Source organism: Zeus faber (assembly GCF_960531495.2).
Source record: "Zeus faber genome assembly, chromosome: 15".
Classification (NCBI taxonomy): Eukaryota; Metazoa; Chordata; class Actinopteri; order Zeiformes; family Zeidae; genus Zeus; species Zeus faber.
The window spans coordinates 16,890,965-16,916,910 of NC_137194.1; the positions used below are offsets into that span (position 1 = coordinate 16,890,965).

Consider the following 25,946-nt stretch of genomic DNA (forward strand, 5'->3'; position numbering starts at 1 on the left):
TAAATAATTTAATTTCATATATTTTGTTGTAGATAAATCAGTGCATCTGGTGTGGCTCGCTTCCGTAATGTGGTTTTGCAATTGTGTTTTCCCGCTAATGCAGTTGTGACCTGTTTTTGGTCATTTACTTGTTTTTTGTGCCAGAAAATTAAAGATTTAAGTTCAAGTTCAACTTCAAGTTTAAGTTCAAGAGATTATTTGTCACATACATACACATACGGTCGTACATATATGCAGGGAAATGTCATGACACCCGGTGATTACGTACAAGCTCGAAAAATACTCAAATGTGCGTATTTCAATACATTTTCTTAAGTATCTTTATTTAAAGTTTCTAAATCTAATAGTAACACAGTAAGCCATAGATAAATTGCAGAATTAATTCTGTCAGTTCAAGTTCAGCGAAATTGGCACAATTAGCATAGGACATATATTTATCTGTTGTTGTTTTGTGGAAAATGTTCGATCTCCTTATGGAAAATGGCAAGCTCACAACATTGCGATCAATATGAAATGGATGGTGCTAGAGAACAATCATCTGGAGACTGGAGTCTCCTGCGGCTGCTATGCAATCACCAATCAGCTTCAAAACATCTCACGCTGCACGTCCGTCACTTTAGAAAAACATGAAACCATAGATGTATGCTACTGTCTCACTCAGATCTTGTTTAGTAGAAGCGATGAAAGGTTTGGAGGGTCGGTTCTTAATGAGTCACTCGTTCAATTATCGGACGTCGTTGATTCGTGGTTCAGTTGCTGTAACGCATGGCTGAGAGTGGGAGGACTCAGAAGAGTCGGCCCTCGGCTCCGAGCTGTGAATGGGATGCTCACAGGAATCATTGAATTCTTTCAAAATTATTATTGTAATTTTTTTTTATGGAATATGAACACGTGAATCGGTCACATTCGATTTGGATGGAGACAAATTTGGCGATTGGTGCCGGTTCTGTGTCACAAAAAGCTTGTGCTCTGGACACGGAATAAAGAGTTGCATCGCAGGTTGAGGAGTTGAACTTGCAGACAAACTCTGTCCAAGATGCAATGACACAAATACTCTCACAGCAAGAAGGTCCTGGGTTTGATTCCCGCCTGGGGCGCTGTTGGCACCGTGCTCCGGCGGGTTGTCTCCCAAATAGGAGCCTTTCTGTGTGGAGTTTGCATGTTCCCCCCCGTGCTCACATGGGGTTTCCTCCACCTCACGTCAGTAAGGACCCCCCACCAAATACATGCACCCATCATCGTCTGACCAGCGATGGACATTTATCACCTGGTCCCCGGGCGCGTCCACGTATGCTGCCCACTGCTCCTGGCTGTGCCCCCGGAGGAAGGACAAGCCAGGATGGGTCAAAAGCAGAGAATCCATTTCACCGGCCACCATCAAAAGCATGTGCATGTGTGTGTGTGTGCAAGCATTTGTTGTAGTGTGGTGTGTTGCGTGATGAATAAAGACTTCTTCTTCTTCTTCTCTGTGTTGTATGCCCGGCATGCGGACAGACATAAACAAAATAAAATAATAGAAAAAATAAACAAAGACAAATTTTATTATTTTCCGTTCGTAATTGGAAGACTCGCTCGCCCGCTCTTTTGCCGGAGCGACTCCGGACTCCATTGAGTCGTCGCGAACAAATCGTCGGCGAGTCTTGCATCATTCACCATTAGTAGGTTTTTAACGCCGAGCGCAGTTCTATGTGTTTGTGGCGTTTTGTAACGTATTCAGTCGGTTAGCAGGACGGCGGGGTGCCGCGGGGTTATTCCATTGTCATATTTTTCCCACGTTAAACTTCCTCCTCCGTAATTATTTTCCGTTTGTGAGTCGAATATTCCCTCGCTCGCCCCCGCTCTCTCTCGCTCTCCCGCTCGCCCACTCACTGAATGGTTGACTTGCGGAGCTGGTTTGGGGCACGTCGGCGTTCTCTCTCGTGAATCGAGATTCAGACTCGGCTGAGCGCAAAACAAAACCTACAAAGCAAATCGTTCGCCGGAGCGACTCTGGAGTCGTTTTAACGATTTGTTTCGCTACCAACAAATCACGCACAATCGCTCAAGGAGACGGAGACTGAGATGGGAACGTCGGCAGAATATTCCGTCTAAATCCGGTAACGACGAAGTGGTTTGCTATACTGGAGACGTCATTTTTTCCGCGAGCGCAGGCTGATGCATGACCCACCTGTCCCCCTCCCCGGTGGGGCTCGGCGTGGGGGGGGCCTCGGCGTGGGGGGTCTCTGGCAGCCAGCCGCCTGTCACGGGAAGATCCGCCTGAGCTCCATATGCTCCGTGTTTACCAGACGGAGGAGGCGGAGTGTCGGACAGCTCTGACAGACCGGCTGCCGGGGAGCGGAGAAAGAGATCTGCCGCGACAGGCTCCGCGGCGCCTCGCAGCGTATCGGCGGCACAGACGCGTGGCTGTGGGTGAGGAGCAAATAAAGACAGATAGAAGGACAGAGGTGGAGAGAGAGGGGAGAGGGAGAGGGAGAGGGAGAGGGAGGGAAGAACAAATTGGACCAAAAAGTACAGGCGGCGGGCGAGCTCTGCGCCGAACAGTTTTATTTGCTGTGGCGGATTTCAATACCAAACTTGAATCCTCAGCACGTACGCATGGGCGTCGCTGATTACGGCGGGTCTCCGGGGCGACATCGCAGCGAGCGTATGAATAGACTCCCCTGACGGAGGCAAATTGGAACAAAGCCCCATTTGGGTATAGAGTTGTGTATTTTCAAAAACGGGTTTATTTCAGTCAGGAGGGCCTATTCAACACTTTAACAACATTGTGTAATTGCTTCATTACTCCCAGATTCATTTTAATTGGAACTTCCAAAGAAAAAAAGAGGGGGGGGCGGGGGGGGGGGCGTATTTTGCACAATGCCTTCTCCGTGACGCGCGGCGCAGTCCGCCGCGCGAGGAGCTCGGGCTCAGCCGAGCGGCGTCGTGAGAGAGGGCGGGAAGGAGGTGTGAATGATCTGACAGAGGACGACACCAGCCGCAGAACAAACCATCTGCTGCTTTCATCAGCTCCAACACGGCGACGGGTAGACGTGAATCACAAAACAGGAGTTGGACGGCGTTGACGACTCCACAAAAGTCATTTGTGCACGGATTAAAAAGATTGTGATTGAGCGTGTGTGTGTGTGTGTGTGTGCCTGCGTGTGTGCGTGTGTGTGAGTGAGTGTGTGTGTGTGTGTGTGTGCGCAATTCAGCAATTCACACGGTGCTACATCGCAAAGCATATTTACATTAAAAAAAAACTCAATCTGATTTATTTTTCTGTCCGGTCAGAACTGAAGTGGGACTCTCCTGCTGGAACTAATTAGAGGATGTAATAGTGAACGCTGCAAATGGCCGCCCATCAATTATTTGATCCCCGTATCGAGTCTGAGTCAAGTCTCCACTGAAGTTGAGAAAATCAAAGTTCTAAGATATCAAAAAAGAGCGTAAAAGTTTTTCACGTAATTCGATTCCACGGCATTTTGGCAGTAAAAGTACAACCAAATATAGATTTTCTGCCGTTGCAAACGAATGGATATTTTGGGAGCTTTTGACAAACCGCTGGGGGGAAATAACATCAATCGGACTCCCACAAACATGGAGACAAATTTAAAAAAAAAGGCATCAGAGAAACGGGGGATCATTGAGTTACATCAAGAAAAACGATGACTCTCCGCGCATTCTTGGCGTTCTTGGCGTTCTTGGCGTTCTTGGCGTTCTTGGCGTCGGGGAAAGAACTGGAAATCTTCTCAATTTCTTTTAAAAAGGAGACTTTAGCTGAAAAAAATCTGTCCAAACAGGCTCATGCTTTTGTTCCTGCAGAGATGCGATGACTTCTACCTGCTGCATCATTATAATTGTGTGGGGGTTTTTTTTGGGGTTTTTTTTTAATTGTATATCATACTTGAGAATCCGAAATATCTTGTGGAAGGGTGAATATTTGGGTTAAACCTCTAGGGACTGCCTGAAAGACAGATGACGTGACGTTTCGGAGCGGCCTACATCCATTAAGCGCTTTGATTGGGACGGCAGATTACATTTTGGTAGCCGTGGGCGTGCTTCCAGCTCATTACTACCAAACATCAACACCCACGCCGTGCGGAGGTCCATTTGTTCCCAGAACGTGGGCAACTTCAAAAATGTAATTATCGCCTGTCATTTAGGTTGTTTTTTTTTCCCTCCTGTTCTCCCGGGAACAATACCCAAAGTTAAAGTTTAAAAAAGGTTGATGGAAACAGGTGGTAATAATGAAGCCATTGCAGGGAGTTGCTAGTTTTCCAGTCCTGTTGATTGCTTTTATGTGTGTGTATCTTACGTGGTCGTGTGTACTTCATTGTTCATTGGGGATTTGGGGGATTATGGGGTGGTGTGCACATGCGCGTCGACGTTGTTTAGTACGGGATCCTTTCCGTCGTTTTCCAACACTCCAAACGACTCTCGGCGGATTCAAAAGCTCATCTGCCCGAAAGGTGAGAGGGAGAGCAGGGATCGACTTCCCAGACGGCAGCAACACTTTCATCCACGGTCCGGTGGCTGGAGGCGAACCGTCCAGAGACGTTCTGCGCGGCGAGTGCCTGTTCGCGCTTTCCATTGCGCTTTCTGTGTGGAGTTTGCATGTTCTCCCCGTGCTCGCATGGGGTTTCCTCCATCTAACAACAGTAAGGACCCCCACCAAAAACATGCACAACTCCCTCGTCTGGAACCAGGTCCCCCGGGCGCGTCCTCGAATGCTACCCACTGCTCTTAGGGGCCCCCCCGGAGGAAGGGATGACAGGATGGGTTAAATGCAGAGGACCCATTTCACTGGCGAGCATCAAAAGTGTGTGTGTGTGTGTGTGTGTGTGTGTGTGTGTGTGTGTGTGTGTGTGTGTGTGTGTGTGTGTGTGTGTGTGTGTGTGTGTGTGTGTGTGTGTGTGTGTGTGTGTGTGTGTGTGTGTGTGTGTGTGTGTGTATGCATGTGTTGCAGTGGCGTGTCGTGTGACAAATAAAGATTCTTCTTCTTCCGTTTGGAACGGTTGGTTTCCCCTCATTATCTATTCCACCAGTTCTGCTCCATCGTTGGTGAAGGCCGCTGCTGCTGATTGGAAACTCCAAGTTCGCATCAGGGCGAGAGGCAGCAGGAAGCGATGCCGCCCTCCAGGGGAACTCGGAAGTCTGTCATTCCGAGTCAGCGGTCCCCCCCTGGCCCATGCTTTTAGGTGGCCCTAAGTGCTAAGCAGGTAAACGGAGGGCGTGGGGGGGGGGGGGGGGGGGGGTTTAAGCTGCCATGTGCGACGCGGCATTGATCGCACGGTGCGTTTTTTTTTTTTTTTTCCTTCAATTAGGAAATTGAGGAACAAAAGAACATGAACAAAAATTAAAAAAAACACACCGTTTTGTTTTTTTGTTTTGTTTGGAGAAACGGGGAGAAATTTGGAGAAACGGCGCAAATTGGCGGAGAGGAGCGGAGACATCATACTCATCAAGTGGCCCCTACGCTGATCGTGCGCCCCCCAGCGGTTGTGGCCCTAACCAAACGCAAAGACTGCTTATGCTACGGGCCGGCCCTTGTCCCTCTGTTGACATAATATAAAAGGTAGTTCGAAAAGACAGTAGACGTATTTTAAGATTCAACATAAGTGGCCGTTCCTGTACACTTTTCCAAGTACGAGGCTGGATTTTTAACAGTTCCGACTTCAGTGGAACACAGCATTAGCTGTTCTACACACACGCCAAAGGAACCTTCCTTTTATGTATTTCTTATTTTTAATTATATTTTAAATATGTATTATTATTGTGTTCAAAAGACTTCCAGCGTCTTGTAGACCCAGTATCGCCATCTGGTCAGCTGCGATCACCAGCAGTAAACAATTACGATGAAAAAAGTGACATAAATACAAGAGGGGTCCACTTTTAGATCCCTACTGTGCTTGGCCAGAGTGGTGAGCGTTTTCTTGCTGGCCGCTAGTGGTGCTGGAACTCACCCCCTTTACACCAAAGGTTGTTTGGGTGTTACTGTGATACCGATGCCACTTTTCTATTTCCCCCTCCAAGTGACGGCAACGTGCCCGTCTGGCAAGGAAAAGCAACTAATTATCCAGCCTGGCGCTCGCCTCCCTGAAACCTGCCGATAGCTCCACAGGCAATCCAAACGACTAATAACAATGACAAGGCTTGCAGACAATGGAACACCCTGGGTTGTGATGGCAGCTTCGGTAGGGTTTATTTATTTATTTATTTATAGAGGTTTACTTTTGCAGGTGTGACATAGCCAGGATGGCTGCCAAGCTGAAACGACTCGATACTGTATACGAGAGAAACGATACAGCAATACCTGTTCCGGGTTCCAAAAACCCTGGGAACAGAAATAGCAAAGACATTATAAAAAATAAAAAAAAAATCCAGTTCAGAATAGCGCAATTATGTTTGTTGTTTGCGAGCTTTAAATGTGAAAACAATGTTGTTCATCACAAGACCAGTGAGACAATGGCACAAATGGCACTGGGACACCAAGCTTCTTTTTTTGCTGTACCTTCCTTTTTCCTCTCAGTGGGGGTAATTACTTCATCATATTCATCTCCACTATTATATTTCAGCAGGCAGACCGCCTGAATTAAAAGAGCAGTAATTACAGACAATTGGTTAAAAAAAAAAAAATCAACATCTCAGCAAATTACATTATCAGAGGAAGGCAGCTCGGTGTGCCAGGCTCCCAAAGTGCGAAAGGCCATTTACCTTGTTTGTCCTTTGTTTCTCACTTGTGGAAATGGTGTTTCCTATAGATGTCTTTACATAGAATGTCTCACCTTCTCTTTAAGGCTTGCCAGGTGGAGACTCCCCTCCACCGGTCATTATCGTCCTGCAGACGCTGACTGTGACAGGTCGGCCTGCTGGGGGCTCACATGCATCAGCTCCCCTGGAACCAGCGGAGAGCAAAAAGCCGCAGTACTGTATATGTCTGAACGGCCCACAGGAACAACATCCCACATGGGACCTGTGACACTCTACTACAGTAGAGCCACGAAAAATGTGATTTCATCTTCGGTGGAGCAGAGCTTTATTTTAATCTTGTCGGTATCTGGCCCATTTACGATGCGTTTAGTATACAGACAGCCTACCGCCGGCACAAAAGGGCTGACATCCCCCGCGCGAAAGGGATTAAGCAAACACAATGAGCTTCACACGGAATTGACATTTACATCCTGCCATTTCCATTCTCATTTCAACCAGTCCCTCTTCCACTTGCTCAAGGTTCCTTTGGACTCTGTCATCATTTTCTGCAGATGGGTTTTGCCGTCCGAGGAGAGCGCATCTGTCGCTTGCCACATCGACGTCAGGCTTCGAGTGCTTGTTGTGTGTGTGCGTGTGTGTGTGTGAAAGGGTGTGCATGTGCAGATCGTGACGCTCAGTCGGAAGAGTCGTGTCCTTGGTTCTGTGTGGCCTCTGGGGGGCTGTGCTTATTGTCACTGAAGGCTTTCACTCCATGTGCATCTGCACTCGCCCCCCGGGGTGCAGGGTGTGCCGAGATTCTGCTGATCCTCATCCAGCCATCAGATATATAGGGATCACAACACTAGCTCTAGTGTAGAAGTCATACTTCTTTTAATTGCATCAACTTAATCTCTCATGGTTTCCTCGGGAGGAATCACAGTTTGGGGTTGTTGTTTTTTGTTTTTTTTTTCTTCTGAACAGATCAGTGAGTTTACAGATGAGATCACAGTGCCACCATGTGGCTAAAAAGAGTCACCACAGCCGCCGAAGATGGAGTGCGCTTGAATATAAGAGTTTTGCTAAATCAAGCAAATAGACATAGTCCTACAGTTTTATATTGAGACTCAAGCAGGGATCTCAGCTTGTAAGCCTTGTGAGATTTGGTCTTTTTTTTTTTTTTTTTTTAGAGGCCTGAAAGGCACTGCCCCCTGGGACACAATACAAGGACATACCGGCTTCATTTGTCAAATCCAGAGATGGAGGAACACTCCATGTGTTTGCCAATTGCCTCTTCTCGTGCGAGACCAGTTTAGATTGCGATATAGGATAGGCCAGACTATACATATTGGGCAGGGTCCGCTTTGTAATGCCTCGCACGCACATGATTGACAGGCCAGATCCACCCAACACCCATCAGTTCCCGGAACAGGATCCGGCAGAAATTAAGCCCTGGATTTACCAGTGCGGTGGCAGAGACATCACAAGTCAGTGCACTGCAGCTGCATCGCAAAAACCTTTCACCAGCGCCCGTCATAACTCACTGCCCCCACGGTGCCAATGCATAAGAGAACATAAGAGCCTTTCGTGTGGAATTCACAGGAGTTCAGACCTAATTCATTCAGATTTGTTTTCTTTTTTCAAAGAAGCCTACCAACCCTGCTGAAACTTATGACAGTTAGAATTGATTGGTAACTTTGTATACATGAAGAGTATTATGCCATTTTTAATATATAGGCTACGCAACACTATGTACAGAGACTATCAACAGAAGTAAATAACTAAAAAAAGGAATTTATTTGATGTAGTTCATATCAGATTTATGTCCAACAGTTTATTTCTTCAGGCTACGAAACTTTAGATTAAATCTTTGTTTCTACCTCCCACCAACTGACCATGAAAGATAAAATAAAGGACACTTCAATGTTTACCTTCCTCTGTCAAAAAACAAAGATAACCTTGACCAAGAGACAAAGCAGCTTCCAACCTGTGGTTTGTTCCATTAACCCTCTGTACATTACCCCTGTTTTTCATTGTCTCATTCTGTGAAACGGTGATGCCAGCCACATCAAAAGCCTCCTGTTGCCTCTGCATGAGTCCCCTTTCACTATATTACATTAGGACTTTTCCCCCCGTTGTTTATATTCATCCTTGGCCACTAAATCACCATGCATGATTTATTTGCTGATGAAGCAATTGTGCAGAAGTTATTGAATTATGGTCCTGTAATAACGCGCAGAGCAGCCGTGGTGACATGTTGTTAGAACGGCTTCCTCCCTTGCTGTACACTTCTAATGAGCTCCCTCTCCACCGCACACCACACTGCACCGTCTACTCCCATTTCCATGCTGAGCCGCACGACTAGGAGCTTTTATCAGTGTTCACCTGACTTTTTATCCGCTAACAAAAGGAGAGCCTGCGGTACTTGCTGCACGGTTTAATGAGTTTACACGATGATACGATTCTGCAGTGATTTACTGTCCCTCACATATAAAATAGCGGCAAATAATGTCCTTCGAATGTCTGCCGGTTTTACAGAATTCACCCTCCGATACACACGCTGCTCCTTTCTCGGCCCCTTTTTCCAAAAGTTGGTGGCCTCTTTTGGAATAATTTACAACATTGAGCGCAATGCTTTCCTGGTCTCCTCTATTATTGCCTATTTGTCACACTGGATAGTTTCAGATCCTTAGACAAAGTGTAATATAAGATAAAAGGAAACCGAGTACAAAACACATTTTTGAAGTATTTTATCATTCATGACCTCAAATCCTCCCATTAGATAAAAGAGCACAGCCCAACTGCTGGAGGCAGGTGAGGTGGCAGTAGTGCAGCAACGCAGCAAAGTAGGCAGCAAAGCAGGTCGATCAGGAGGGACTGGCTGCTTATATAGGCCGGCCCATGAGGGCATGTGGCGCCGTCAGGTTGTCCGACAGAACTAGTTCTGCAAGCTACGCATCATTTATTGATGGAAAATAGTTATCAGACAGCCATATCACCAATGTAAAAAAAGGAATTTCCCCCTGAGACTTAGTAACTGGTCACACCACCTTTCGCAGCAATAACTCGCAATTACTCGCATAAAAGCCAAATAGGTCAAATTGTTGGTTATTTCTACTCCAAAAAAACAGGGTTGTGGTTTAAATTGTTTAGTTAGCTAACTCAGTGTTCTCCAGTAAGGAGCGGGCTCGATAATAATTGTACGGTGTTTGATTAATCACTGGAGAACGTTCCATTATTCCTAAGTGTTTTTAATTGCCCTTGAGCCACTGGAATGAAAACAAAAGCCGACATTAATTAATATCAGCTATCGCCGGTCAGATTTGCCCCGAGCAAAATCTGTAAATAAAAATCTTTCCGGAGGCGCTCACGTTTTGCTGAAAGTGCACAATCGAGATTTATGATCTCCTCCCCCTTCCGGGAGCTGCAAACTGGTTTGTTAATGAAGCGGAATGGAATCTCCCATAAACAACAACACTAGTGCTAGATCAATGTCAAACCGCCATTTATTAGATTTCCAAAAAGTGGTTTGGGACGCTTTGTTATCTCCAATCCCCCAGATGAGCTGCCCCGATTCTTAAAAACAGGCCGGGTTTAAACACAAGGCCTTTATTTTTTCGTCCACATTTTTTATTCAAATGCTGTTAAATTTGAATCTGGACTCTTAAAGGTCATGGCTGAATATTCTTTTGGGGGTAAGGCCTCTTGGTATACAAGCCCTTATGACTCAACAAGGAAAGATGCACCCGACAATGTGCAATTAGTCTTAATAGCGGCAAACCAGTGGGCGTGTAAACAAATTTAATACATAAATCTCTCTGCCTCCAACTTCCAATAGGAAGCTTATTAATTACACCATCATGGTCAGTGAATGTGCGACAAGTGTAAAATTAATTTATTTTGGTGAACTTGCAATGACGGAGGGAAGGAAAATCCAGTCTGCAGTTCGTTTGCAGTGTTTTCTGAAATTGCATTTGCGTTCAACCTCCAGGAAGAGGGGACAGGGTTCGACGGCGGGAAGGTTGAATTTGTGACACGGGGGGGGGGGGGGTAATTATCATTTTGAATGAGCAGAAAAAAAAGCAAAAAGAAATAATCAACAAACTTCCACAAAACCACAAAAATATATTTCAAAACTCAAAACAAGTGAAAACAGATTTAGAGGGATGTTTGCCTAGAACTTTCACAACAGCCTGAGCCCTGATTACTGGAGGGCCACTTCCCCGTGTGGAGAGGTCGTCCCTCCGGTTCTCCAGGTGCTCGGCTGGAGGGTTTGGTTGGGAAGATCATAAAAATAAAAAATAAAAATGAAGATGAGGGAGATGTAGAGCCCCCAAAGCTCCAAATTAAAGCTGATTGCCGCAGAAGCCTCGTAATCACTAGCGGCGCCAATTTGCTGCGGAGGAAAAGAGGGAAGCGCGGCGGACCAGGTGCACGGCAGAATGTCTTAGGACCAGTTCGTAATGGCTTTGTGAATCCCTTCATGCATCAGCCAGCTGCGTGGTTTAGGCACCACGGGAACTCGGAACACCTGCTACCCCAAAAACCCAATACCCAAAATCCAAGGTGGTCGGCCCTGCACCACCCTCTTTGTGATCCAGTCGACTAGTGCGACCAGTGCGATTGGTGTGAAGACAGATTTTGTTGGAGTGGATTTTTCTTCACTCTGTTTCAAACAAACCAGCTCTTGTGTTGCAAGATCCAAATTGCAAGGCCGCACTAATCCGTCTAATTCCTCAGTTCCCGCCCGAATAGCAGCTCTGTGTTCCTCAGAACGAGCTCAAGTTCGACACTGAACAACAGGCAGTGATCAGGTTTGACGCATCTTTTGAGGTTCGGTTCTTAAGGAGTCACTCAGAGTAAAGAGCAGGGACGTGGACTCGAGTCACCGTTTTGATGACTTGCAACTTGACTTGACAGAAAATAAATGCCTTCAGACTCGACCTGGAAGTTAAAGGCGCGTGGCTTGACTGGATTTGACTCGAGACACGATGACTCGAAGGGCTTGTTTGTGATCACTGTCATTCACTGAAGCATTGAACTAAAACGCAATGGGCAAACAAAAAAGGTACCATGGTGGGGGCCCGGCGGGCCCCCCTCACCTTGTGTTGTCGCGGCTTGGTAGCAGACGGCCAAATGTTGTAGTGATCCATGAACGGTGCCATCGTGCGGTTTGAGTTTTCCATATCAAACAAAAGTTGGTGTTTAGAAAGTTTGAAGTTGTCAACAAGGGACGCTGTAATTTTATTTCTCCGCTCGCAGTGATTGGTCCGCGGAGCACCTCACTCCTCCATGTTTGTTTACATTCGCTCCCACGTGCAGATAACGCAAAGCACTGCGACTCATAATGACGTCACACATTGCCGTAAAGCAGTTCTTCCATTGATTTGCGACATAGTGATAAAAACGGTATAAAAGCCCGACCCCCTATTGCTCATTATTTGACTTTTTTGACCACATTGGGATGGCCAGTTACGCAACCGATGTGTCCTGTTATTTATCTTGTACTAGTATGTTTTACATGACTTTTAAGTTACTCACCAATATGCGCGCAGAAGTCCGTGTAGGCGTTATAAATCCATCCATGTTTGTTTACACTCGCGTTTAGACACGGACACGGCTCTCCAAGCAGTGTGCGTCCATCGAAAACTAATTAGTTTAGGACTCCTTTGCAAGTCTTACATCACTAATAATTGCAAGTCATTAGTAGGCCATAATAATAAACACAGTTCTACGTGTCTGTGACATTTTGTGATGTTAATTTAGTTGTTAGGTAAAATTACATCTGTGTTTATATATTTTCTACAGGCCCTTTCTAACATGTTTTATATTCTTAAAATATATATATATATATATATATATATATATATATATATATATTGCTAAATTGTTTGTGCTTGTTTGCATTTTTAACTTGAATTAGACAGGATGCAAAAATAATATTTAAAAAATAGGTAAAAAAAACACATTGTATGTATGTCATACTGTATATTTTGCACAAAATTCAAAAACATCTACAATCGAGGTTTGAAATGAATTTTCTCTTCACCAAATCCTCTTCTGAATCTTTATGGGACGTGAGGTGCACAAAACATTTCCTGTAAAAAAAAACAAAAAACAAAACCAACCAACCAAGTAGAACCAAGTGACTTTTGATAAAGATTAGAAGTTTTAGTGTATGTCAGGCCACAGTGAAGAGTTTACCTGCTCCAGGTCCACGTCCTCGTCAACACTATAGTCAAGTTCCAACCTTTCTCCCCCGGCCTGGAACCACGATAGATACAAAACACATTGAAACTCATCCTGGGATGCATCGAATATATACCGTATAATACCTGCCTTCGGGGGGCTCCCTGCGTCTCCAGAAGACTGCTGTGCGTAAAGGATGGCGTCGTGGACGGAGAGGAAGAGGTGACTGCGAGAGATGCTGCCCTGGTCGAACACGCCCCCGGCCTCCAGCTCCTCATACACCTGAGCTGCAATCGGAAAAGATTCACGATTCACGATTCAAGATTCAAGATTCAAGATTCAAGAGGTTTATGCGTCACATACATATACATACATTCATATATATATGCAGTGAAGTGTCAATCCAACGCACCCGGTGGTTACACACAATATGTCCGAGACTGAACACAGTAGCTAGCCGAGAAAAAAGACAATATAAAAAAGATAAATATCAAATATTATATTATAACATCATGAACTCCTTTTTATCTTCATTGTCGTAAATCTTTGAAATTCCTCCCAGTTGTAGGGCACTATGGGCAGGGGCGTCGTAGTGAAGGTGGGTGGGACTGAATACCCAATGAGAGGGAGGTTGTTTTCAATTTTTTTGTGGTGTGGGGATGGTGTGGTTTTAGCAGCCACATCTGACCTGGGTCTAGGTAATTGGGAACCTGTTGCCCGTTGGTTGGTCTAACGAGCAACAGGTAAAACCTCCCATCCCCACACACACTCAGGAGAGGAGCCCTTATCACGACACATCTCCATCTGCTCCTGGGCCTCCAATTACGTAGACCCAGGTCGGGTGTGGCTGCTCAAACCACACCATCCCCACACCACATTTTTATTTCCTTTTTATTTCTATTTTATTTCCAAGCAATTTTTTGTGTCTAAGTAATAATGGTCATGACTAAATTTAAATTGGCTGAATAAATCGGCCGAGAGAAAAAATAATACATCCGTGTTTGTTTGTGTACACACGGACACGTCTCTCCAAGCAGGAAGCGATGCTGCGTTCACTGGAGCTCGGAGGAAAAATAAAAAAGAAATTAGATTTAATATCATCTTTTTCATTTTTTCAATCTATCAAAAATGTATTTGTGCGTTTATTTGTATTTCCATTGTTTGCTTATAAGTTAAATGTTTTCAAATATAGAAACTTTAATAAAATATACGTTTTTCAAATTGATTTGAACATTGTTCACTTTTTGAAAAAAATATCGGTCAAAACATCGGTTATCGGCACCGGTCCAAAAAATCTGGCATTGGTCAGGTTGTATTGAAGGCAGTCAACCAGGAGTCTAGCTTGGAGCACATTTGCATTGCATAACATAAATTAATCAGTATCATAAATTACTACCTAGCAAAGCTTAACATGAAAGACATGGCTCTCAATTTCAAAAAAACTGCCACAGAGAGTTAATACTTGTTTAAATGTGGTATGAACAGTTCATTAGTGGCTATCCTAATAAACACTACAGACTCATGTGTGCAGTTGTAGTTGCTGGCTCAATTATTTGTAAAAAAAAAACATGGATCAAGAGATGAAGGGGATCCACTGATAGTGCTTATGTATAGGGCCTAGAATTGTGTCCTATATCCCTGACTATGGGTGCTAACATTGATGAAAAGAAAAATACAATATAACACTATTTGAATTGATAATTAATTTAATTAATTTTTGAATTTATTTTGACTGGAAATGCAAAAAGATAGAGAGTAAAATGTGACTTAACGGGTCATTATGGCACAAAAACATTTCAAAATGACATCAAACTGAAGGATGACTTAGACATCACCCAAAGTCTAATGAGATTGGGAAATAGTAATTATTGACATACTGTATGAATTCTGTATTTGTGTTTGCTGTTGACTAGATGTTTGGACCATCCTTAAAATTATTGATTCACTTCAAATTTGCATCAGAGAATCAACACGGGTCCCCCTATGACCTAAAGTCATTTTGATTTTTAGCCACATCTAAACTCACATTAAGCTGTGAGCTTCACGTGCCACAGAAATCTCGACTTCGTTCAATGATTTTCTATATTTCGGGATTTCTCATACCCCTGTACATTTCCCCATCGTGACCTCCATTTTTCAGATTTTTCTGTTTAAATTTAAGCTCATTGAGACCACATTTTTCAATTTGATATAAAGTTTCTTAATCGTTTCCCCACTGGTAGTACACGTGCTGCCAAACAACTAGTCAAAATGTCCAAACTCATTCCTTAAATACATTTATTTTAATGAGGGAAAATAACATTGGAAATAGAGGCACAATGGCGTCATCGAAGACAACCAATGTGACGATGAGATATCAGTAATTGAATGGTGGATAATAAAGATTAATTATTATTTACCCTCGATATGTAACAATACGTTGAAGTGGATTGATTTCGCCAAACCCCTTTTCTTCTTTTTGTCTCCTCAGCTATGACAGTGAAAATAGCACTACACCACCACTCCCAGCGTTTATAGAGTCTGGGAAGGTTAGAATTACATTGTGCTCAACACATTGCATTTGACGTGTCTTTCCACATTCCAATGTTTACCTTGAACGTTGGCCAGGAACAGTTTGATCCCCAGCATCTCGTAGCCGGAGCTCATCTGGGACGTAAAGATGAAGAGACGATGAATAGCGAATTGCAAATTAGACTTTGTGATCGCCTTCACGAACTCCCCGCAAAATGTGATGCAGTCGGGTCTGACCTTGGTGAGCACTTTAATGCCCATGAGGTCCACGAAGCAGACCCCGGCCAGGTCCAGGACTAGGGTGTGGAAGGCCATGGGCTGGTGCCCCAGGATGACGGCCGGCGGTCCGGAGGGCCCTCCAGGGGTCCCTTCGGGGGGCCCTTCGGGGGACCCTTCGGAGGGCGGCTGCTCCCCCTGCTCCGTCTTGCTGAAGTGGAAGTTGACGTAGCTGGTGGGCGGCTCGGCCCGGCTGTTAGTGCCGCCGTCGCCGCTGTTCTGGTCAAAGTCGTTCTGCAGCTCGAGCTGAGAGACGGTCTAGATGCCCGAGAAGGTGAAGAGGAAGAAGAATCACTTCATTAGCCGAGTACTTTAGGAAGGGGTGACCACCTTCTGAAACCCCCAAACCGGGACCCTTAAGTGCACCGCACATTGAGCACTGTTGGCGGGGGTAAGAGATAAGAGAGAGAACACACACACGCACACACACACACATACACAGCCCTGAAAGCACAATTCAGGGAGTGTGAGTGGGCATGATGATGACGGCGCCCCACTTCTCCGGTGGGATCACGGCGCACACTTTTTTTTGCTATACAGCCGTATACAGTATATAGTATATGTAAGCGCTGAAAACTAGTATAAAATTATTACCTGAATTTTTTTTTTTAAATACCCTTATCAGTCCCACAGCGGGGAAATGTGCAATTTCTCTGCATTTACATCATTTATACATTCGCATCACCACGCTACCAGGAGGAGCCGGGGATCGAACCGGCAACCTTCCGCTTACTAGACGACTTGCTCTACCTTTTAGTCAACATTTTAGTGTTTTACAGATATAATTCGGCACTCAGGACACACAGCTGGACACCGGGACAGTCCTGGGACATCCGGTCAGCATGTTTTAGGACCGGCTCTGCAGCAGGCAGGTGGATCTTACAGGATATACCGTGCCTCTGTAGAATACTCCATTCTGATTGGTCGATAGCGTCAACCAGTGGTCAGTCTGTTTGTCAATAATGATCGTCGTCACAGGCAACCACGTCTCCCTGCCCCGTTGGACAATGTTGATGTTAACATAAAAGCTATAACGGAAAACGTGAAGAGGTGTATTTATAGTATGTCCGGATATGTCCAATTTCTAATCATTTGTGGTGATGTCCAGAAACAAAGACCCCAAAACTGTCGATATAAAATTGAACCTTGTTTGTTTGTTTGGCACTCTTTGTGGAAGCTGCTTGAACATACGTCACCTGAGACTTCATCTTTTGCAGCCGGCTGGGCTTCCTCCTCCGGGCCTCCTGGGCTGCCTTGTCCTCCTTCTCCTTCTCCTTCTGCTGTTTCATCAGGAACTTCCGTCTGGCCAGGAGGAGTTTGCCAGGGTCCAGTCCGGTCTGGCCACAAACACACAGCCAACCCCCGAGTACCTTTTAATCCAAACACTGTTGACCTTGATCGCCAGCTCCTCGTATTCACCCCATCATCCATCCGTCCATCCATCCATCCATCCATTCATTCCATTGTATTCCATCCATCCATCCATCCATCCATCCATCCATCCATTCATTCATCCATTCATCCATTCATCCATCCATCCATCCATCCATCCATCCATTCATTCACTGGCCGTTACCTTTCTGATGACCTTCTGGCGAAATATCTCAGCGTTGGCAAAATAAAGCGGAGCGCAGTAGTTGACAATTTTCACACCTTTTATAGACGTGAACTGTCGAGGAAGAACAATATATAAGAATATATATTAAAGTACATCGACATGGTCCATTGCATTAATATGTGTGTGGGTGTGTGTGTGTGTGTGTGTGTGTGTGTGTGTGTGTGTGTGTGTGTGTGTGTGTGTGTGTGTGTGTGTGTGAGTGTTCATACCTTGCTATAAACTTTGGGGTTTTTGTAGATATCCGTGTCCATAATCTGGACTACTTCTGAACCATTCCGACTATACGAGGGCGGAAAAAAACATTGTATTATAAGCTATGAACTATGATTAGCGATTCTAAATAGCACGGTGAAAGTTTTTTTAATTTTGTTCCCCAAATGTAATAAGTATTGGAAAATAAGTCGCTCACAATTGCGTCTGGAATATTACCACCAGAATGGAAAAGCCCACTCCGATGGCCACTCCATACGGCAGGCTGAGGAAGAACGTGGCTAAGAAGGACACGACCCACACGCTCTGGGAGAGGGAGCGCGAGAGAGGGGGGTTCATTAGGAATTAAAACTGGAATGACATGGTGTTACATTGTGAGGTGCGGCGGGGGCTTTACACAGTCCAATTTGCTCTTCTTCCATAGGTAATACGGGTCGGACAGCTGGAGGAGGGTGTTCTTCAGGTTGACGGCGATGAGCGCTCCCAGCACTGACTGAGAAAACAGCAGCGGATGAAAATGCAAATATTGACCTTACTGCCGCCTTGCCGGCTTTGTTATTAATTAAAAATAAACAGAAAAACCATCCCGTAATTGCGCATGTCTACATACTTTTGGCAGAGGTTTCAGATAGGCCCCCAAGGCCAGCATGGTCACCATCACCACCAGCATCACGCACAGACTGGCAAACTGGGAACGAGGGGAAGGAGTCATTAAGGAAACCAGTATGCCCTGCAGCGGACCAGGCTTTGTTTACATCATTCCTGTGGAGGCAAGTCAACTATGATTCTAGTACTTATTTGTATTATAATATTATAATAATACTGTAATAACATTGCAAACAGTCTTATAAATTAACATATTTATTCATCCTGTACAATATATCCATATACACAGATCAGCCACCACTAATAACCACTTATATGTGTAGCTCCTCCCTCATGTCGCCAAAACAGCTCTGACCCATGGAGGCATGGACTCCACAAGCCCTCTGAAGGTGTCCTGTGGTATCTGGCAGCAACACGTTAGCAGCAGATCCTTTAAGTCCTGTACGTTGCGAGGTGGGGCCCCCATGGATCGGGCTTGTTGTTCCAGCACATCCCACAGGTGCTCGACAGGATCCGACCCTAACCCCGGCTAGACAGCTAGGTGGCAATTTAGCCCTTGTCATAGTCGCTCAGATCCTTACACTTGACCATTTTTCCCGCTTCCAACACATCGACTTCAAGAACTGACTGTTCACTTGCTGCCTAATATATCCCACCCCTTGACAGGTACCATTGGATTGAGATGAGCAATGTTATTCACTTCACCTGGCAGTGGTTTTAATGTTGTGGCTGATCGGTGTATATTAATATTTTATACACAAAGCCATACTAGCAACCATACTTAGCCCCTGCTACTGCCTTTTAACATAGAATCGCATAGAATTGCAATTTATAAAATAAAAATTTAAATAAATTGCTAATATATATATATATATATATATATATATATATATATATATATTTATTTATTTATTATTATTATTATTATTATTATTATTATTATTATTATAAATAAATTTTCTATAAAATAGGCTATTTTTGTATTTATTTTGCTATTATGCCATTTTTTTCAGACTGCTTATTATAAGCTTTATTATAAGCTTTATTCAGATTCAGATTCATATTTGGATTCTGATTCTGATTTAGGTTCTGGTTCTAGTTCTGATCCTCGTTCTCGTTCTCATTCTCATTCATATTCTGATTCAGATTCTGGTTCCTGCTCCCATTCTCGTTCTCATTCAGGCTCTGATTGGCGCGAGCAGAGCGTCCACCTGGGAGGTTCCCCCGGCGTTGTCCACGGCCAGCGTCACCGACAGGGCGCAGCAGATGACGTGGATCTTGAAGAACGACCCGAAGAAGTTGCTGCAGCCCAGCGCCAACATTTCCTGCACAGGGAAGAACACACGCAGCGCTGGGTAAAGAGAAGTGGCGTTTCCACTCATCCAAAACGGAAGCAGCTGCCGTTCTTCTCCACCTGGTTGGGGTCCACGTCGTAGCCGTGCTTGGCCGCCAGCGTCCTGCCCATGGCCAGGTTGATGACGTAGCCCACGATGGCCAGGGAGAACGCCGTGCTCAGCATGTCGCCCCACTGGCTCACTGTGGGCAGGATGGGGGTGGGGAACCTACGAGAGATCCCACCGGAAGCAATGATGATTCCCTAAAACGTTGACCAATCTGATGGTCACTGGTTCTGAGATGGTTCCTCAGGACGACCTACCCCAGTGCAATGTCCCCCACGATGTCCATGTGGTATTTCTGTGGAAGGTGCAGTGGACCCGATATGGCTGTGGCCACCACCACCTGCGGAGGTGGAGCCAGGGACCACGCCTTAAGACCTTGAAACGTAAATGCCTATTGCCATTGCTCATATGGAGAGGGGCCCTTACGATGACGATCTCCATGGGAACGGGGAAGGGCAGCTTGTGTCGGTAGCGGGTGCTCAGCTCCTTCACCACGATAAGGACGACAATGCTCACCAGGGCGAAGACCAACGAGGCCACGTTGGTATCCGGCAGGCCACGACATATGTCGATGAGGGTCTGGGATAAAGGGGATAAACATATGTTCATACATTGACAACAAGACGACACAAATGTATTACTCAAGTTAATATACCTAGTTCCTATATTAGAGTTACTCACATAGATGACGGCCAGGGGACCGCTGTATGGCGGCACATTGATGCCGAAGATGTACTTCAGCACCGAGATGAGGATTTGCAACCCCGCAGCGGTCATGAAGCCCCGGACGAAGGATTCCGACAGATAAATGGCCACAAAGCCGAACTGCATCAAGCCCAGGCCGATCTGCGCGAGGGCAGAAAGAATTTAGCGAGGACGGGATGCCGGGCCGGGGGGAAGTCCAGCCCAGGCGGGTGTCAGACCTCCGCGGTTCCTCACCTGTATGATTGCGGTGAGGCAGGCCAGTGTCCCGGAGATCCCTAGTCGAACCTGGTCCATGCGATCCGTGTCCACCACTGTGGCATTGAGCGTGGCGTTGAAGTGGCTGAAGTGGGACTCGGGTGCCAGGCGGAGACACACCATCCCCACCATGATGCTGAGGACAGCGAAGGTGCCTGGCCGCAGAGAGCCGTGGGTCATACATATTAATATACAGTACGCACACAGTACAGTAAGGTACAGTGACTAATCTCTATTTACCTGGGACCATCTGGTGAGCGGTGCCCATGAAGAAGTAAGGGATGAGCGGGAAGAAAGACGAGTAAAGGCCGTTGACGGGAGGCAGGTTGGCCAGCAGGGCGAACGCCATACCTGGGAAAGGAAACGTTTCGGCCGTCTAATAAAATTGGGATAAAAGACACGGTTCAAATAAAATATAGGGACGCACCCTGGGGGACCTGGATGGTGCCGGCGCCGACCCCACTGATGGCGTCGCAGAGCAGCTTCTCCTTCGGCCGGTATTTGGGGAGCCAGCTCAGCACGGGGAGGTGTCGGAAGAGCAGCTTCCTCAGTCTTGACCCTGAGCATCTGATGGAGGGAGAGAGGAGTCTTAGTGGAAGGTCAGGGGGGGACAATCAAAATAGCAGCAATTTGGGGGGGGGGGGGGGGGGAAGCTATGTAATAACTATTAGTACCTGAACAGCTTCCTCGCTTTCTCCCCTATGGGGAACTGGCGGCTCTTTTTTTCAAAGGCTTTATCGAAGTCGGCGACATTATAGACGGGCCTGTCGACGGTGTAGCACAGTGGGTCCGGAAGCATGGCGGGAACCTACCGGGAAAGGAAACGGATGTATCGTCCCAAATTAGGACATATAGACTTGTGGCGAAATGAAAAGTCTCAGGCTGTGTCTCGGGGGGAGTCTCTGTCCTCAAGTGACCCGCTGTGTGGAGGTGTGTTCCCTTGTTGCCTTTGGGATCCTTATCTGACCTTGAAGAACCAGCCGACAGGACTGCCGAGCGCTAATGTATTTGATCAACATCAAGTCAACAACCGCACATGCACATAAGAAAATATCGCTGTGTTATCAGAGGGTGAATAAAGAAAATAGAATTAAAAGAACGGTTTGACAATGTTCGGTACAAAATAATACCTCTTCTCATATGGAAATTATAGTGAAATCGTATGTTTGGAACTATTGTTAACAAGAACAGATCTACTAAAGATTTGAGAAATTTTTTTCTTCATTAGATTTATTTGAATATTAACTTAGTGATATCAAGCAATCGTCCAGTTTCAAACGTTAGAAGAGTTTGGGTATTGCGTTCAGAGCCAATTAAAATATAATACATGTGTTTCCACCAGAAGTATCCACTCCTCATCAGAAGATCAAGAGCTCAAATTTCAGACTTAGAATAAACAATAGCGGACTATTTATTTAGCATGAGCATTAAAGTCTGGCATTAAAAAAAAAAACCCTCTCTCTAATTGATATTGATTTCCTCTGAGAAGCCAAACTAAACATGAAAATGTTTTAAATACTGAAAGCTCATCTCTACATTTTAACATGCATAAAATACATAATTGACCGAGTTAAGAAAAACATGTAATATCTATGTAATTAAGCTGGTAGCCACCAATTTATTGAGGGAAGTCTCAGAAACCGAACACGGTACCTTGTAGTTGCAGTAGTTCTGGCACTCTAGCTTTTGGCAACTGAACCATCTCCACCTTTCTGGGTGGAGTTTGAGATGAAACACCTTAAGACCCATACAGCCAGAGTAGGGAGAAAATAAAGCTCCATACGCAGTTTTATTACAACTTTGGAAGGTTTGTGATGGAACTACATCCATTCAGTTCAGCTCAGACACTCAAACAAAACACTGAAAATAACATAATGTTTAATGGATTACAATCTATTTACAACATCCTTACTTACATTCTCTCTTTCAAAAGAAAATCTCTAAATTTCATCTGGATATAGTAAAATACATGTAGGGTTAGGGTTACAGACAAATAGTTAACTAAGACATTTTTAAAAAGTACTTAAATATGATCACAAGGAACTGTCAGATCCGATCAAATAAATGAGCTATAGTGTTAGGATGGAATAATAGAGACATTTAGGTTTCACATTTGGGGTTGTGGAACAATGTCAAGATGGAGGAAAAAAAATCCACAAATGGCAGAAATATAAAAGCCATCCCATTTTGTTTTCTCTGTAAAGCAAATGTAAACATTTCAAAGCTCTAACAGAACGGGAACAGCGCCATCTGCTGGTAGGAAACACAAACAGCAGAAAACTCACTAAATCCCAGTTCTTGAGCAGGGTTGACGTTGGAAGACGTCATAACGATTTAGAATTAAGATTATTGTACATGGCTTAACAGTGGAGTCTCATCGTCATCGTATGCTTCTGCAATGACAGTGAATAAAGGTGAATGCCTAAAGAGTTATGTCCAAACTCTGTGGATCAGAACTTACTGCATCTGAAAACGAAATCATATTTTAAAATTCCACCAAATTACTACCAAACAATCTGTATTGGAAAGTGTTTTGTAAAAGGACAGTAGTTCTCTGGACTCCAGTTTGAAATATTTTTCTATCAACTATGGCGATTAAAAGGTGCAGCACTCAAAACCAGGGACCAATTTCCCTTTTAAACCCTGATTCACTGTTTCAAATAACAAATTATTATGATGAGAAACTGTTCTTCCAGCAAAGAAATCCCCCAATCAGAGCTATAAGTATGCCTGCCGACACACAAAACAACAACAAAATGAAAGGATGGTTATCTGCAGTGGGAGAACAGGTTATGAAACCACGGCATTTGGCCTCGTGGAGCAAGTCGGACAAGTGCAAGTGCGTGTGGTTGAAGTGAGGTGACTTTTGTTCAGTTTCTTTTTTGTCTTTTTGTCTTCTTTCAGAGTCTTTTTCTGGCACAGATCAGAAGTCACTGAGGATGCTGATGTCGGCGAACTCCTGGCGGTATCTGTAGGAGTAGAGGGCGAGGAGGAAGGACCACTTCAGGGTCAGGAAGCTCCACACGCTGGACAGGTAGAGGCTCTGCGGGTCGGTCGGAGCTGGAGGGAGGAGGAAGAGAAAGCTGGATTCAAGATTTCTGCCGGATACGCCCGATACAGATATAACAATATTTATATGCCATAGGGCTGGGACAATACTGACAAATAAGAAGATATAGAAAAAAGAAATAAAGAAATATACAAATATAAATAAATATACCTGCACAATCGCCTGCTTTTACATCTTGGATTGTTGATACCGGCCTATTGTTTATGGTGTATTTTAAGTTGTTTGTATATTATTTTATTGTTTATTGTATATATTTGTATTTTTAACTGCATATTATTGTATTTATTGTATACATTTGTATTTTTTGTTGTACATTATTGCATTGTTTATTGTATATATATTTATATTTTATTTGTTTATTAATATTATTATAATTATAATTATTGTTGATTTATTATGGTATATTACTATATACAATAATACTTATATGCTGTGTTTTTTTATTACTTAAAAAAATATATAGGGCCAAATCTTTCCTATTTTCTATTTAATACTTTATTGTGATTGCCTATTTGATCTGATGACAGCTGCTGTGACATATCTATCTATCACAATAAATATCTGAGAAACAACCGTAAGAAATGTTGACATTACTCACGATTTTTACATGAAAATCCCATAACTTTACTGTAATGGAGCACCAAAGGGCAGGAATCGGACAAAACGTAGCTATAGCACAACAACCAAGATCCCAGAAGATCTCTAGTTCCACATAAGAACATCAATAATATATCAAGATATTGCGTTGCACAATAATAATCAGTGGCGGGCCACTGCTTTACATTGCTTCTGTGTGATGGCCAGGGTGAGGAAGGTGATGAAGGCGGTGACGGCCAACACGGAGAACGTCACGCCGACCCCGATGAAGAACCTCAGGCCTTTGAGCCAGGTCCGCCAGTAGTCCTGCAGGTACATGACATGGGTAACCAGCGCCCACAGAGCCAGAACTCCTGCAGGAGGAAAACAACACACACACACACACACACACACACACATATCAACCTGGGACACTAAGGATCAAAACTGGCATTCCAGGCTATGGAGGAACACACGTTTATAAATGGGGCTGGTGTGGTCAGGAATAAATCTGGTCATATGATACACAACAGTGACCTGGATTACAGTGTGGGACAAAATTCCTAGGATGCATTAATATATTGGATTAGTTATAAACACACGCACACACACCTTGTGTACCAAATGTGCAATATACTGTAATAACACTGTAGAAAGTTAAGATTTAACCCATTCCCTTTTAAGATGTGTTCAAACTATTTATACATATTAGTCATCATGTTCTATATAGGAATATTCAATTGCATTCATATTTGTACCCAGTCAATAGCTGCATCCTTGCTGCCATTCAGCCTGTTTTGTATTTGATCTATTTGGATCTGGCGTATAGAGTACATTGTGTACAGTCTGTTTATAATGAGGTATTTATTCCTTGTTACTATCATTTCTTACGCTACTCGTCTGTCTGCATTACAATGCCCCAGCAGTACCACGACGCATCCCTAGTATATGAAGATGTAGGCAACTTGGCCCAATAACAAAACAACGGGGGGGGGCCCCGCAGTAACGTCAACAACAACCATGACGACATGGCAGTTCAGTAAAAAAAAACAACAACAAACAAACAAACATCGACCAAGTCGAGCGGATGAACGTGAAATGGTGACAGGCCGTGTAACGTCATACCTGATAAGCCGCCCATCGCCGCCGTCCACGGCTGTTTATATGCGACGTTCCAGACCAGGAAGGCCGAAAAGCCCATCAGCGCGCCGAAGGCAGCGTAGCCGACGCTGACGTACACCCTGCCGCTCCCCATGATCGCGACGCCTCCGCTGGAGGGTGGGAGCCGACGAATATCGAACCGATTCGGACCGAGCTGCGACGCGCGTCTGACTTTCTCACCGACGGCGAGCTCAACGCATTACGTAACAGCCCCGCGCCGTTTCCGTGCGGAGCGACGGACGAGATGGCGGAGAAACACTCGCCCTCCACCCGGGGCGCCGCGGCCGCGCTCTGCACGTCGACCAGCGTCACGAAAGCGACGACGGCGCCGATCAGTCGAACTCGCGCGACTGGAGGCTTCGTCGGGACCCACGGGCGCGCAGCGAAACGGAGCGACTGCCGTGTTGCTTTCCACGGCGCGGCACGGACGGCCGCCTGCCACGGAGATCACCGACACCGCCGCGACTGCGCAGGCTCGAAGGCTTAACGACTACGCTCGCCTCGTGTGTCAGTGTTTGTTTCCGCAGCGTTGCCCTCGTGTTGTGTTACGTGTTGTGATATTACGACGTAGGAAACACGTGCCACGCGTGTTTTCCCGTTTTGTTTTTTTTTTGTTGTTGTTGTTTTTTGTTACGTCTTGTGTAAAGTCATCATTTTGTAACGCGTATGTTACGCAATAATCTTTGTTCCAGTGAAGCTC

The 25,946-nt window shown here is 44.9% G+C and overlaps 2 protein-coding genes across 2 annotated transcripts in view; both read right to left on the reverse strand.

Annotated features, from left to right (window-relative positions):
• LOC307241216 (solute carrier family 26 member 9-like) overlaps nucleotides 1–21,238 on the reverse strand; it is a gene marked incomplete at both ends in the record, with an annotated part of 111,727 nt that extends 90,489 nt beyond the window's left edge. The window contains 20 exons of the mRNA XM_080015254.1: nucleotides 2,168–2,403; nucleotides 3,635–3,738; nucleotides 13,005–13,145; nucleotides 15,450–15,504; nucleotides 15,607–15,903; nucleotides 16,842–16,982; nucleotides 17,222–17,314; nucleotides 17,473–17,542; nucleotides 17,673–17,779; nucleotides 17,871–17,966; nucleotides 18,084–18,161; nucleotides 19,291–19,404; nucleotides 19,494–19,641; nucleotides 19,737–19,819; nucleotides 19,906–20,058; nucleotides 20,161–20,325; nucleotides 20,419–20,594; nucleotides 20,680–20,790; nucleotides 20,867–21,006; nucleotides 21,114–21,238. Coding sequence (XP_079871380.1) covers nucleotides 2,168–2,403; nucleotides 3,635–3,738; nucleotides 13,005–13,145; nucleotides 15,450–15,504; nucleotides 15,607–15,903; nucleotides 16,842–16,982; nucleotides 17,222–17,314; nucleotides 17,473–17,542; nucleotides 17,673–17,779; nucleotides 17,871–17,966; nucleotides 18,084–18,161; nucleotides 19,291–19,404; nucleotides 19,494–19,641; nucleotides 19,737–19,819; nucleotides 19,906–20,058; nucleotides 20,161–20,325; nucleotides 20,419–20,594; nucleotides 20,680–20,790; nucleotides 20,867–21,006; nucleotides 21,114–21,238 — 2,633 coding nt within the window. The remainder of the gene's footprint in view (nucleotides 1–2,167; nucleotides 2,404–3,634; nucleotides 3,739–13,004; nucleotides 13,146–15,449; nucleotides 15,505–15,606; nucleotides 15,904–16,841; nucleotides 16,983–17,221; nucleotides 17,315–17,472; nucleotides 17,543–17,672; nucleotides 17,780–17,870; nucleotides 17,967–18,083; nucleotides 18,162–19,290; nucleotides 19,405–19,493; nucleotides 19,642–19,736; nucleotides 19,820–19,905; nucleotides 20,059–20,160; nucleotides 20,326–20,418; nucleotides 20,595–20,679; nucleotides 20,791–20,866; nucleotides 21,007–21,113) is intronic.
• Nucleotides 21,239–22,198: 960 nt separating this feature from the next.
• On the reverse strand, nucleotides 22,199–25,724 carry slc48a1a (solute carrier family 48 member 1a). The gene is made up of 3 exons (XM_080015649.1): nucleotides 25,211–25,724; nucleotides 24,292–24,459; nucleotides 22,199–23,499 (listed from the first exon to the last, which is right to left on the reverse strand). The coding sequence occupies exons 1-3, from the start codon at nucleotides 25,338–25,340 to the stop codon at nucleotides 23,363–23,365; spliced, it is 435 nt and encodes a 144-aa protein (XP_079871775.1). The 5' UTR covers nucleotides 25,341–25,724; the 3' UTR covers nucleotides 22,199–23,362.
• Nucleotides 25,725–25,946: the final 222 nt, after the last annotated feature.